The 15,276-nt window shown below is 37.7% G+C and overlaps 1 protein-coding gene across 1 annotated transcript; it reads right to left on the reverse strand.

Moving 5' to 3' along the window:
• Positions 1–7,828: 7,828 nt before the first annotated feature.
• On the reverse strand, positions 7,829–15,085 carry paip1 (poly(A) binding protein interacting protein 1). The gene is made up of 11 exons (XM_042422516.1): positions 14,663–15,085; positions 13,294–13,445; positions 12,964–13,161; positions 12,705–12,817; positions 12,293–12,404; positions 11,895–12,020; positions 11,681–11,787; positions 11,181–11,295; positions 11,025–11,079; positions 10,139–10,217; positions 7,829–9,034 (listed from the first exon to the last, which is right to left on the reverse strand). The coding sequence occupies exons 1-11, from the start codon at positions 14,865–14,867 to the stop codon at positions 8,947–8,949; spliced, it is 1,350 nt and encodes a 449-aa protein (XP_042278450.1). The 5' UTR covers positions 14,868–15,085; the 3' UTR covers positions 7,829–8,946.
• Between the last annotated feature and the right edge of the window lie 191 nt (positions 15,086–15,276).

Here is a 15,276-nt window from a genome sequence, read left to right on the forward strand (position 1 = left end):
AATTGCCAGACTGTAATTTACATTCTCTGATGTCACATTGTTTGTGGGCAAAGAAGTCGAGATTTACTTAGGTGACTGTTATCATTAAAGGACCGATTTTACACATACAGCTTAGAGTAGTAACTGGAAATATGACTCAGTCATTGAAAACAGTTGTATTACAGTCTAGAGAAATAACCCTGATGTCATCCTCTTGGCTTTGGGCTGTAGATTTCTAACAGAAAGCCTTTGTTATGAAATGGTGATGTGGAATTTGAAAGATGTGGACAGTTACCAGGCAGGGATGATTACACACACACGCACACACACACACACACACACAATTATTTTGGTTGTATTATGGGAAATGTAGGATTCAGTGTTTTTTGAGGTTGACATATACAAAGGAGGAAAAGTCAAGATATCTTGGCCACTGCTACTATGATTTATTAACCTTTATAGCTCTATTATATATGAATGTGCTCACCACACTCACACTGTCAAACTCATTCACACCGGGCAGCTACCCAGTACAATCACAGGTTTATCTGTTGGCCACTGAGCAGCTCCACCTGAGCAATTGGGATCTTACCTTGTTTAAAAGATACAGAAATATGACAGAGGAAAAGTTCAAGAAATGTTACAGTGAATTTGGTTGCCAATGAACTGAATTCAACCTGTTCTGATCTGCAGGCTTGTGCTGTAGAGTTAAATGTTCTCTGCTTGATATTTTTATACTCTATTGATGTCATTATCTAGCTACAGTACCTAGACATGAGGACTTAAAAAGTAAAAATAAGATGTTCAGGCTAATAATAGCCCTCTTTGTATGAATGCCGTGATCCCACTCACAGAGATATACACATTCACACCTGGAAGCTGCCGTCCAGACCAGCTGGGGCTTTGCTAAAGATCATCTCAGTGGTGGTAACGAGGGAGGGGAAAGTGCCACTTCTTTCACTTTCCTCACTCAGACTTATCCTGCCGGCCAAGTCCAAGGATCAAACTCAAATTCTTCCAGTCTCAAGCCTGCTTCTCCAACTTTCTGTCTCTGGTGAGTCTCCCAACTTCATAAAAATGCAATATTAAATCAACAGAGCACCCCTGTAACCAATTTCACCTTCATACTAGTGCTCATTTTATTTGACAACACTCGCGGTTAGTCAAGCCATTAAGTTATAGAAAAGTGTGTGGTATTGCTTTGAAATGCTGCAACTACTAATCACAGCCTAATTACATCCATTTTACTGGACGTAAAATGATGAAAGTCAGAGTTAAGAAGCGCAGCAGCTGTTTGACCCAAATATTGGGACTGAGCTTATATTATGTATAGTTTCCACTAGTAGAGAAATTAATTACATATTCATGTTGACTAATTAGATGAAACGTATTCTATACAGTAAGAATACTTCTGTGATGCTGTCCTTGGTGAGGTCAATGAACTTGCTGTTTAATTAGTTTAGTTTATTAAATTTATTTATATCAGGGACCAAAATACATTAATCTCAAACAAAGAAAAAAGATTCTGTACCAGAGCTTTGTTTAGAGACGACTCATCTCATAAGATGAGTTGAAGATCATTAGCTACAGTATCTCCACCCTTCCAAGTAGCTCATGTTAAACCTTAAATTGCTGTTACTTGGGCATACCCTATAGGTTACCAAACTTTAGGCTTTCATATCACCAACCACAAAAAGTCAATAATAACTCTCAGTCTAGTCTTTGGAATCAGCTTGCAAATTTCTCAACTTGATACAGACCCTGTGAGGAGTTATGTGGCGCATGCAAACTTTGTTTAGTTGTTAAAAATACTGCATGCTAGAACTGTGATCTGAATGAAACCATTCCTGATGCAATCAGTAACTCATTCACTTTAAACTTTAAATGGTCTGTATCAGCCTTCAGTGTCCATACACACTACAGTCTTTGGGGAGGCAGGCAGGACACAGACTCACAGCCCTTTGTTTAGTTATTCAGTTAAAATAATTCAATGGTTTTGTGTGGCCTAGAAGAAACAATATACATCCTTATTCAGCAGCCCACTCCTCTGTTTGTGCAGTCATGATTCATGTGTAAGTCATCCAGTGAGCAGCAGCACCTTGAGAACTGAAAGCAAGCTAGTTTAAGCATTTGTTTGTTGGTGATGAAGAGCAGTTCCTGGAAGAGGTTTTTCTTATTTGGAATGCTGTTTACGTCACAGACAAGTCTTGTTCTAATTCATTCAATTTTTTACAAAAGCAAAAAAAATAATAACTTATGAGATGTGTCCCACTCAGTACTGATGTTTCATAGTCAAACTACAGTTCTTATATCGCTCCTCCTTTTAAATGTTAAACAATTTAAGGAAGGATCTTGAAACAGCAGAACCTGTGGTCTATTTTCCTGTCAAGACCTAGCATAATGTCCCGGCACGTCATTAAAAATCCCCTCTTCAGAGGATCATGAATCATTGGAAGTCTGCCAGGATATTTGGAGACTGTTTAAAATAAGACTTTGTCCTTTTATTGTTTGTGTCAAAGTGTCGGCCCATTTTACAAAAAAAAGGTATTTTCTCACTTTCCTCTGATGGCATCAAGTGATACTGTTGCAGGTTTTTCCTGATTTCTGCCATCTCTCCAATATAATGCAAGTGGATCGAAATTATTTTGTGGTGCTCACTGAATTGAAAAATGACATTTAAGAAGTTCAACAGAATCATTCCTTTTCAGAATTAGGGTACTTTTTACTCCAGATAATACACAAAACACACTGAACAGACGTCATTAGAACTTCTTTCTACCAGAGAAATAGTCACAATTAAAAGTATTCATAGTTTGTGGTGCTGTTAGGTGTTTTTTGTGTTTTTTGTAAGTTTGTTTTCCTCCTAAATGCAGTTAAATACCACCACAAACTGCAGCATCAAAAATATCACAGATTTGAATCAACACCTCTCTGGCAAAGACAAATTATGAACTGAACATAAAAACCTTTCAGAGGTGCTGTTCATTGAAGGGTCATTGCATTATATATCACATATAGGCTGCGTTCGTTCCCTTGCTTGACTATGATGATCTGTTCTACATGCACGCCTCTGCCCAGTGCTTGCATTGGCTGGATCCTGTGTACCGAAGTGCTCTGAGGATTGTCACAGGCTGCAAAGCTCTCACTCACCATTGCACCCTACAGTATATGTTCAGAGGCCTTTTTTGGCCTTACGCAGACCCACTCACTGGTACATATTTATTTATAAGTCCATCCTTAGTCTGCTCCCCTCTTACCTTTGTGGGTATATCTCACTCAAAACTAGCAATTATTGTTTGTGCTCAAATGACACCCTCTTACTGTCCGCCCCTACCGTTCGCACTGAATTTGGCAATAAGGCCTTTATGTTCTTTGCCCCAGCAGCCTGGAACCACTTGCGGACAGATTTGCAGCTAGATGAGCTGATCCCGATTAGGGCATTTAAAAATGTAGTGAAGGGTTTGGAGGCAAACTCAACTGGAATTTGTAATTGTTTCCTTAGCTAGATCCGTTTCCTCCTGTCTGTCTTTTTAGGCCTATGATTCTGTGAGTTGCTACTGTATGTTTTGTTTTATGTATTTTTAATGTTTGCTTGTGTGTTGTTTGAAACACTGTATTGCTGCTATTTTGGCCAGGGCTCCCTTGAAAAAGAGATCTTTTTTCTATTTTCAATGGGACTCAGCTGGTTAAATAAAGGTTTAACAATAATTAAAAAAAAAAAAGATATTTATGTTATTGTCCAATCCTGCATGGTCCCGTAAGATTCAATTCATCTCAAAAACATGAAATCACGGACACAACAAATTTACTCTCCAAACTCTATCCAATTTTCCTCAATCAAAAACATTCCAGCAATACATTCAGATTTTCTTGTCATCATTATTTTGTCACTAGAGCTTTCAGACAAATGTGTTTCCAGGAAGAAATACACTGCTGTTATAGTGCATTTGTAACAAATTCATAAGTTTTAAAACCACATTATACAGTATATGCAGGAAACACACACACATACAGTTCTGGGTGAGTGGATTGTAGCACAGAACTAATCCCTCTTTCACACCCATCTGCTGACCAATGGGAATCTAAGGCCCTGGTTTGCCCTGTTTTATTGTGTGCCAGACAGTCACATCCAGCAGGCTCAGAGGGGCTCACGAGTCAATGACTGCGCACAGACACGGTGGTAATGTGACTACCATCCTGTCACATGACCAAAAACATTTTTTTGTTAGATTTGTGCAGGTGTGTTTCCTAGCATGAGACAAGCCTAGCAATCCTCAAGTGAGGCTAAAAATGTGAGGAATGTAGTTCTTGGTAAACAGTTATCAAGATGATACAATATGCAAGTCATGAGTTCCTAACCAGTGGTTTGCAGATTAAGATATCAGCCATGTGCAACATGCTTCCTCAACAGCCTTATGGATGACACACAGACACACGCACACACACACACACACACACACACACACACACACACATACACATAGACACACAGACACACAGACACACGCGCACACACACACACACACACACACACACACACACACACACAGACACACAGACACACACACACACACACACATACACCCACACGTATTTTAAAATGCACTCCCAAGCAAATTAAAGGACAGGTTCGCAATTTTTCAAGTACATTTTAAAACAATGGTCAGGTGCCCTTACAATGTAAGTGATGGGGGACGAAATCCACAGTCCTTTTTAATTTATCTGATGAGGCTTCAGCTGTCTGAGTTTGTCAAATAAAGGGGATATCTTTCACAGTTACAGTTTTTTTAGTAAAAAAATCCAGACAGTGTTTTCCTTTTTAGCTGCAGTGGAAGGATCGTAACAAAAGAGACTTCACCACTAAAAAGACTGTAACCTTGAAAGATATTAATTTGATTTGACTAATTTAGATGGCTGAAGCCTCATATTAGCTTCAAATAAACATTTTAAAAACATTTTTACATCCCGCATCACTTACATTGTACGTACATTCTGACGGGATCTCAGTATGTCAGTATGAACAGAAGGAATGATTACAGCAAGAACAACATGTGTCAATGTTCATTTGGGTACCTGACTATTGTTTTTGGGACAGACTTGATAAATTGTGAATCTATCCTTTATTATTATATCTGTTTTCATAAAGAGTGTGAATACCAGACATGTGATGTTTACAACAGAATATTACTTCATAAGAATTCCTAGTTCATGCAGTAAGTGCAACAAAACTGCTGCTTGTTGGCAATAAATTGGAGACAGACTTGTGCAAGAGTGTTTCCATTTTTGTACAAAAATGGTCCACAGTAGTAACAGCTGGCAGATGTTTACAATTTAGTTAAAGCTTACTGGAAGGCTTTTTACTCTAAAGTACAATGAAACCGAATGCTAAAAACATCATATCTGATATTTAAAATATGATGGGGCAACCGCATTAAAATATGCCACCATAGCTTCAAGTGGTATTCTCTGACTGATCTTTATTTTTGACACCCAGTGCAAGAGGAGGTGACATGCAACAAAGGTCCCAACAAGACTCAAACCAGGATCGCTGTGGTTGTTTGGCATGCATCTTATAACGCTGGGCCACCAGGATGTCTCAGTAGGCTGGCTGTACCCCTGACAGATATAAAAGACATACAGACATTATCACAGAGCAGAATGAAATATTCTTAGATGCAATCCAAGTTCTGAGGCTTACAATTTAAACATATGCTTAGTGCTGAGTTACACAGAACAAAAGAGTGTTTTCATTGTATCAAGTGAAATAGCTGTGGTGTGTTATTGAGGTTGAGAGAATGTCATGACTGCAGTCAAACAACCACTAAGAATTTTCAAGGCCAGTCGAAGCATACATGACGAATTTCTGACATGGCAACAAAGAAGTCCCCTAAGTTTTATTTATATGGTAAAGGTGGTTGTGTGAACAAATGGAGCTTGCATTATTTGAACAAAAATAATGGTGTAATAGTTAAACATGAGGATGTGGTGGTGATAGAGGTGGACTTGAAGGTCAAATGTTGTTATCTTGAATGTTCAGACTCTTGGGGAAAATCCAGGCTGAAGACATGAAAAGCTGAACTGTTCACCATCTTGTTTTTGCTCAACCAACACAATCACAATCGCTGCCATAGACCTAAATCATGTTCTCTTCACAGTTGTAACAGAGACTGTCAAATATGGTGATGCTTCATTCACATTAACCTCAAACTAGCAGTGTAAAAATACATAAAAATACTTTAAAATACTAATACTAATTGGTGATATGATAATGGAAAAATACTCAATGAAAAGTCCTTAGAAGTATTCAAAATTTTTACTTTAATTAAAAGTTAGTTTGAATCATTGCTGCAGCTTCTTGACAATGATTGCTGATATTATTGAACTTGGTCACCAGGTGGAGACAAAGGACAATCTCCACACTCACAGACTTAACCTGATAATCTTCACTAATGTTAATGTGTAAGAATGTGACACATTAACAGGAACTGTAAAACCAAGACACCATTTGTAATTAATTAAGAACTTAATAAATTGAGTAATTAAAAAAATATGTACATAAATATGTACATAAGAGCATGTAAACATGTATTGTTTCTGAGTTTACTTTCTATGTGTACCCCTTACAATCAATACAATTAATTTAATGACAAAATCATAAACCTTAGAAATGATCATAGCTTTAAATAAGAACCTCAATCTCAATAAAAAATAGCCCAATAAAGGTTGAATTTACTGCAGAGTACATACTGGATCATAATAGTTGACTGTATAGGCATCCCTCCAACCCCTGATTCACTGATGACGTGAAGTAAACTGAACTATATTGTTTTAATATGTCAACTTTTTTACGAAAACTAGCAATATTTTATGTATAATTATATCAAATAGATTTTTTTTGCATAATGCACATAACAACTACAGTGTCAGGACCTGAAACTTGTGAATAAAATTGACCTTCTCCTTCCATGTACCAGCTCACTGTAAAGTCATAGTGTATCTACACAGTTCTTCAGTTCTTCCAAATAATAATGTAATGCATGATGTTTTATCCTGCTATTCTCAGGACACAGTGCACATTTCTAAACTTTGGTTTAGTGCTGTTGCAAAGTGTGCACTTTGCACTATGAATAAACGACGTGCTTATTTCTTATTGTTGCACTGACACAAAGTTACCAGACGATGGCAGAGTTTGCTCAGATCATTTCTACTCAGGAAATATTTGTGTTGATTACAAAGCATATAGGAGCAGAGACGAACAGGTTACTTTTAAAATACAATTACTCGTTATTTGCTTGCAACTTAAAGATGATTTTTCTTCACTACTTTCATTAGTTCTAAGATAATTGTGCCCTTCCATGCAAATGTGAGGAATACAATCCCAGTGACTCATTCTTTTTCAGAAATACAGCATCCATCATCTTATTTTCATGTATTACTCAATTCACTGAATTATAAAATGATTGACTGATCATTGATCATTCTAGGCAGACTTTACAATTTGGAATTGGATTAGAAAGTAATTTCTGAGACTGTAGTTAGTGATAATGATCTGCATTATATTCAAAGATAGTTTCCTGTTTTGTAGACATGACAGATATCATTGACAATGACATGACAATATTACTTTAGAGTGGAGTCAACACGTCTCTGACATGGTCAACAAAAATTAATCATCATAAGCGTCACAAAAGTTGAACTTACTGAAGGTTTACTGTTTTAAGTCGTTCTGGTGCACCTGATAAACTGGTAACTAAGTTTAATAATGTCTTAGCTTAGTTATTCAAATCTCCAGACCCAAACATTACTATAACCACTTCAAATACAGAACACAACTCAAACAAACAAAATATCACATTATAAAGAATTTATTGCAGGCAAACAATACTATAAATAATAATATGTACAAACTATAAAACAACATTCCTTTTTATGGGTTCCATAGATTGCTGGTTAACAGTCTTTCAGTCTTGAATCCGTCTTGCAGTTGATTTACAGTACCAGTCAAGAGTTTGGACACACTTTCTCATTCAAGCAAATGGGAAGTGGGTCCAAATTTTTTGCCTGGTACTGTATATCACACAGACTGTTGCAAACTGCAAGATGTGTAGATATTTAAAGCTACATTCAGGAAATAAACAGGATTTAGATGCACTGCATTCTCAGAATTTTGAATCATTTTCTCATTACTATAACCCCCTAAAGGAATTAAATAAAATGTTTCGTCTATATTCACATATTCCAGTTTGTGACTAAATTGAAGTATCTGTTTTGTGCTATAAAGCTCCTTCTGAACGGCACAGTCTTTTAGAGTTGTTGAACTTAAGGGAACTGCAACCAGATTTACAAGGAGCGAATAGCTTTGTGTATAGTGTTAAATATTGGCAACCTGACAAGACAGATTTTGACAACAGTGGAGCTTGAGTCTGTATATGCACTGTATGCTACTACTACAGCCAGCCCCTCCATCTACAGAGCATCGTACATAAAGATTACGCATCTCTGACAATGTTTGAAGTCTTCTGGCCTGCACTTTATGTATGGGGCATTAATTAGTACTTAACAAATTATTCACACATTTGATGAAACTTTCTGCCATTCGGAAAATAACTCCACAGCAATAAATCCACAGCACACTATTTTCCTCTTGGCATTTAGTTTAGGCGCAAGAAAAGAAGTTTCTGAAGGAATTTAAAAACAACAAAGAGAGAACCTCCAAGTCCAAAGAAAATCTTAATACCTCAACATTTCGAACAATTATCCCGTTGATTGTCCCCATTTTCTAATCAACACTGACCAAAGAAAAGTGTCAGAAGTGCAACTATGAACAGCTTTTTTTTGTTAAAATGCTTGTTTGCAGTAAAATAAAAGTCTGAACCTATCTGCTGCTAGTTTTCTTCGCTTTTCAACATTCCAGCAAGTTGTGGGAAAGGTACAGTATGTGCCTGTTGAGTCTCACAGATTCTCACGTCATTGCTGTCGTTTCCTCTCTGATTCTAAACAAAAATTCTCAAAAGCTTCTTCTATCTCAGGATCCATTTCATCTTCAAAGTCGTATCTGTGAACACAACAAAAGGAGTGATTCAGAGTTTTATTTTTCAAGATTTTTAAGACAAATTTGTCCTGAGTGTTGTGATGGTTTGTCTGACAAATATAACAGACGCACAAAAACACAAGCACGCAGACACACACACAGAGTTCTGAGAGAGAGGATAGGAGTGAGCTTAGCTCTCTTTCACACCCAACTGCTGACTAAACTGAAACAGAGGCCCTGGTCGACCCTGTTGCATTGTGGGCCAGTCAAACACATTCGCCAAGCTCAGGGGCCCACAAGTCAATGTAAGTGATATGACCTGTGTGAAGCCGCTATCCAGTCACATGACCAAAAATGTGCCAGCACGGTGGCACTGTTGAACCTCTAAAGGTTGAGGTTTAAATAACACCATGAATTCATGATGAATAACCAGGACAATAACTGTAACACCTGTCTGTTTGTACAGTATCAGTAATGTTTGCACTAATTCTCATCTGCAATCTGCCATGAGTGCTGTAATTATCACTGTGACTACATGTTTATTATGTGCACAATATGAATAAATATGTAAGAGAGACAATTCCAGTCACAGAAACACTCAGAAACACAGCTTTTCTGTCAAACAAGGAGGAGAATAGATTAAAGTATTAATGCTTTATAAGCATCTTTGTTTTACATTTGTATTTGCAGTTGTGCATGCAATTTGTAGATTTTCTTATATGCCAACAAAACCAATAAAATAGCTTTAAATAAGCAAGGGAGCTGTAATGGTTGGTTCATTGTGAAATCATTCAGGTCACCTGAGGTGCCACTGAATGAATGGAGCAGGTGGTGATAGTGAACTGTCTAACCTGAACTACTGTGAGGTGACACACACTAGTATCATTGTAGCTGCCTGCTTAGCATTTTAGGTTATACAGCTAACCTAAACGAAAAGTCACAAAAACGCAACCTAAATCGAGTCAAGGCATTCTGAATATATAGCTGACAAGTACTAGATGTGGTGGTTATATCTTTGAATGGTATCCATAGGAACAAGCATCAACAGTGAAGTAGATGGCTGTGACTTAAAAGACAGCCACTTATTACCCATCTGTATTATTTCACATCTACAATGTGTGTACTTACTCTTCATTTCCATTGTCTCCACATGTATCATGGAAATAGTCCTGCCTGTCCAGGATCTCTTGGTATTTCTCAGCATATTCTGTAAAAGCAGCGAGAGACCAACATTCAGTTACAGAAGGGTTTCAAATATTTCCATTTAAAGTAGGAGTTGACTCTTTTTCTAGCATGTCAATGAGTTTTTCAGTTACTTGGCTGATGAGAGTAAGGGTGAGTTTAGTAGATTTATAATGAAATTGTTTTGCTCTAAACAAATACAAACTGCTGCTTGTATCTAAAACAAGTATGGAAACTTCAATGACTTATGACAGCATTTTGTTATGTGTATTATCAATATGCATATATGAACAACATCAAAACAATGAGAAATAGTTCTTTAGTTGGTGGAAAACAAAATACTTAAATAAACTTAACTTTTTTATTGACTAACTGTCTTTAATTTTAATTAACTGCCTTTTAATTTATGTTTAATTAGACAATGTATTTCTTGTATATTGTACACAATCAGCAACACTGTTTCTATTCTGAATTTTAACTGGGCATAAAAAGCACAAAGCTCCAAAATAACATGACACTAATAACTAAGATACTAAATAGCTAAACGTCCAGGTGAGGCTTTATAACTGACAAAATCAGTGCTCTAAAAACGTACCTTTTATATGAGCCATTCATTCTCTTAAGTTACAGATCTAGAGTTTAATACAGTTATAAATAAACATCAGATTCCTTTTACTTATGTTGGTTTGGTATATTTTTTTAATTAACAGGGCAAGAACTGAGATCTATCTCATCTCTTTGTTGAACCTGTGAATGGATCTGCCTGCCTGGTAGAAATCAAACCCCAAGTTACCCCTCCTGCTCTATCATGAATGTGTTTACATTTCCTTACCTGGGTCTGCTGCGGTGAAAGGTGTGCCGTCTTCTGTGTAGAATGTAGGTTCATTCTGTCAGGGGAAAAAAAAACATGATGCCAAACTGAAATATAGAGACTGTCAATTGTAGAATTAAAAACAAAAATAGTGAGTATGGCACATTTGACACACACCATGAAGTAGTTGGGGTCATTTTCTGGTGTGGCATTGCTGGCTGCTGTAGCACGGACTCTGCCCCAGTCACTGGATCTCAGCTCCACTAGTTTCAGAAGCATTTGTCTGACATCCCTGAGGAGAAAAAAAACACTCATCAAAAAGTTATACACAGGGTGTCTATTAGATTGTAAACTGTTCGTTTTCTTGGCACTTCATCCTTTAGTTGCGTTTACGGCCAACTTTTGAATGAAAGTAAGATATAGATAGTAAGATAAATCTGTGAATTATTACATCATGTGAACAAATTATCTCTCTTCGTCAAAAAAGATGTGTTCTTGCAAGGCTTTTTGATGGATTTATTTATTTATATCTTCAACACTGGCACCTTTGACACACATGATGATGGTGCAACTATGTTGGCAGACACTTCTACAAATGTCTTTATCTAATAAACACGACCTTATGTACAAACTGAGTAGCAGTTGCACACAACAGAGCCATAAAGATATGCACACACCTGTTGCAGGTGGCATCCAGTAGAATAGTTTCTATCCTTTGGATCAGATCCTCCATGTGTGCTTTCCCACTCTCTTTCCACGCATCATCCAGGACAGAACCTGTCAGCTGCAAAGAAAAAACACATTTTTATTATGGTCCTAAACAATACAACTACTTGTAAAGCTTACAACACACATCTGTATACGTATCTGTAACTAAATGAGATTTAAAACCTTAAGCAGTTTCACAGCACAGATGAGGTTTGAATCCACAGGATTGGCGAGCAGACTGATCATCAGGTCTTTTAGAGCATCGAGGAGGATATTAGCTCGATTTGGAGGTCCTTTTTTACTCTTTATCTACACAAACAAAAAAACAGATCGACATAAATGTCAACAAATGACTGACTGACACTTTGAAAAGGAGTAGTATTCTAATGCTGGTGACTTATAAACACAACTTGCAAAGTTGACTCCTCCTCCCTAGATCTACAACATTCATATGTAGTCAGACAGGGAAGTTCAAAAGGCAAGTTGGTTGATATAATGATGTGCCATTGTTGTGTGCTGTTAAAAAAACAAACAAAACTTACACACATGAGGACACCAGGCAAATGAGAAGGACCTCTTACCTCCAGGTGAAGGTAGAGCTCTCCTAGAAAGAGTACAAAGGAGTGGAATTTCTTCTGAGTGTCCGGGTCTCCTCGAACAGCTACGTCTCTCTGTTCAAATTCTTTTCGACATCTACAACAGACAACATTCTTCCATTTAATGGCAATTTTGACTGAACGGTGACAGTTAAAGCGGATTTGTATTTGTCTCCCAAAAGCTAGTCAGTTTGTACCACTAAAAAGGTTTACTCTTACTGCTGCTTGTGTGGTACAACATTTTCTACAGCTTATATCTCATCTTCTAATTAAAAAAAACCCAAAACAAAACATTTTTGTCAACCTTTTTTAATCTAATTGTGTGGATTGTCATAATATCTTGTTTAACCCTAATATGAAAAGACAATATATTATATGAAAACAGTAATAAAATCACCTTTGCAGGAGCAACTGACGAAAGTTACCACTTGGTGGGCTGACATTGAGGTGATGGGACAGGTAGTTACAGAGCCTGGCACCAGTGTAAGAGAAGTTTGGAATAGCAGTGGACTGCAATGAAAAGGACACTTTATACTCAGTGGTGTACATTAATCTACTCAAATCTATCCTAATATTCATTATTTATACCATGATGTATTCTTCAGTAACATGAACATACAAAGAGCATCATGAGGAGTGAATGTATGTTTCCGTACCTCTGTGTAGATCAGCTCCACCAGCTCCTGTAACAGCTCATCAGTGGTAACCCAGGAATTGAATATTCCAGTTATGTATTCAACATCTGACTCAAAGGAGCCAGGTGAGGAGCTCAGGTGGGCAAGGAAGTCTGTGACCATAGAAGCTAAGGTAGGTTCACTATAATCGCCTTCATAGTCATCGTAACAACCGGGGTCCTACAAAAAAAAAAATCACAAAGAAAACATGAAAAACTCTGAGCACTTTGCATAACATATTAAAATTTAGCATGACTCCTACAGCATAAGTTAAGAGAACCATTATATAATCTTGTTTAAACTTCTTCTTACTTCATATATGTTAATTCCAGTGGGGACAAACTCTGGAGCAGTGGCTGAAAGCTTTGATGTCTTGACCAAGGAATCCACATCATTACATCCTCTGGAGACAGAAGTACTGTTGGCATTTGCACTTTGTTGTGGCTTGCTCTGTCTTTTACAATCTGAAACAGGAAGAAGAAAGATGTTCTCAGTTTTTAAATCATACGTGACACTACTCATCCCACACAGATAAGGCAGGTGATATTCTATATTTCTGTTTTTGTCCACTATTATTCAAAAATGTAACTCTTTAAATTTGGGTTACAAATACAGTATATTTTTCATTCTTAATAAAGACTGACTAATTTCCTAAACAGTTGGTCACTGTAGTTTTTAGTTAACTCAAACAGGAGTAAATAGTGCTTTTGTTGGGGACTATTTTCAGCCACAGATTTGGTGCGCTAGTGAGTATTTACAGCAGCAGGACAAACAGAATGAAGGAACATGTCACCATAAATAGTTCTGGGGAAACAATGGAAGTTTATGGCACAGAGTACTTAGGTATATCAGGCTTTGGATACTTATTAATACGGTCAGTTCTTTATTTTGTCTTTCATGAGATATGAAGGAAAAACTGAGTTATACTGTCAGACTGCAGGGGCAGCTAAAGGACAGTACCCAGCAATCTGGTGGGGAAATTTGTGTGGTTAGTTGGCTGTCATCCCAGAAATTAGTACCATGCTGGCTGTGGACCCAGCAAGATTCAAGCATGAAGCCGACACCAATATCCAACAATTCCCACCCACACTGACTGACACTGATGTGGTTTTGTGAGAGTTTTAATATTTATATCTTATTACAACACTTACAGGTGTACTAAGCGACACAGTAATAAGTATATACCATCATCATTACCCTCCTACTCCCCAGTAACTACCAGCTCCATGATCAAATTTAGAGATGAAACCTTAACTTGGGTTAGCTATTGCCAATGTTAGCTCTACAAACACAGTGTAAACTGGGTAAGACAGCCTTAACTGTGACACGTATGTAGTCAACTATGTGACATCTGAGTGGGAGCTTTATTTAGATGCTGCGTTACCTCACATGAAATAATAGTCCAACAGGTGCATGTCGCAGCGCCAAAATGATAAGGTTAGCTTCCGTAACTGGTATTTAGCATCAAGCTAGCTGCTGACAGCTCCAGATTTGGATTAAATTAACGCTTCTCCGAGGTTTGAGGAGAAGTGCACCTAAGAGGAAGTACTGCGGCTACTTTTAAATGGTGGCAAACACAGCTCTGGCCTTCAGTTAACCGTGCCAGCAAGCGATATTTACACGAAAGTGAATCCGAAAGTGGCTAGCTAACTTAGCTTAATTAACAGCTCCCTAACGTTACCTCCGCCAGTGCCAACCATGTCGTTGCTCGGGCTAATGTTGTCGGAAAAAGGCGGGGATGTTCGCGGCTGTCTCAACGGTTCCCTTTGGTTGAAAAGCGTTGTTTTGGTGTCACCGGCATCCCCGGCGGCACCCAGCAGCCCGGGGTCCGCTGGATGATTACGGGTTCTCCCTGCTCCGGGAGTTCGGTCGAAATTCTCGTTCATGACTGCTCGTTTTGTCAGCTTTGACTCTCAAAGCAGCATCTGAAAAAGATAAAAAGAAATCCTGCTCGCAGTTCACAAGTTGTTCCAGTTTTGCTTAGAGGGAATTGCTTGTGTTTTATCACAGCAAAACACGCCCTATCTGTCTTTCATGTTGGCTTTCTCTCGATCAGGCGAGTATACACAACTTTTTTTTTTTTTTTTGGCCACTTCCTCTAACAACAAACTCGCTGTCAGTGATTATCAAGAATGTACTGATATCAAGGTGGGACTGTCTCCCTCTAGTGGCATGGAGTAGAAAGTTACGACATAAATTGTGCAGATGGCAGTAGTAGAAAGTAACTAAGTACATTTATTCAAGTACTGTATTTAAGTACAATTTTGAGGCACTTATACTTTACTTGGGTATTTC

This window comes from Thunnus maccoyii, chromosome 9, assembly GCF_910596095.1.
Source record: "Thunnus maccoyii chromosome 9, fThuMac1.1, whole genome shotgun sequence".
Lineage (NCBI taxonomy): Eukaryota > Metazoa > Chordata > Actinopteri > Scombriformes > Scombridae > Thunnus > Thunnus maccoyii.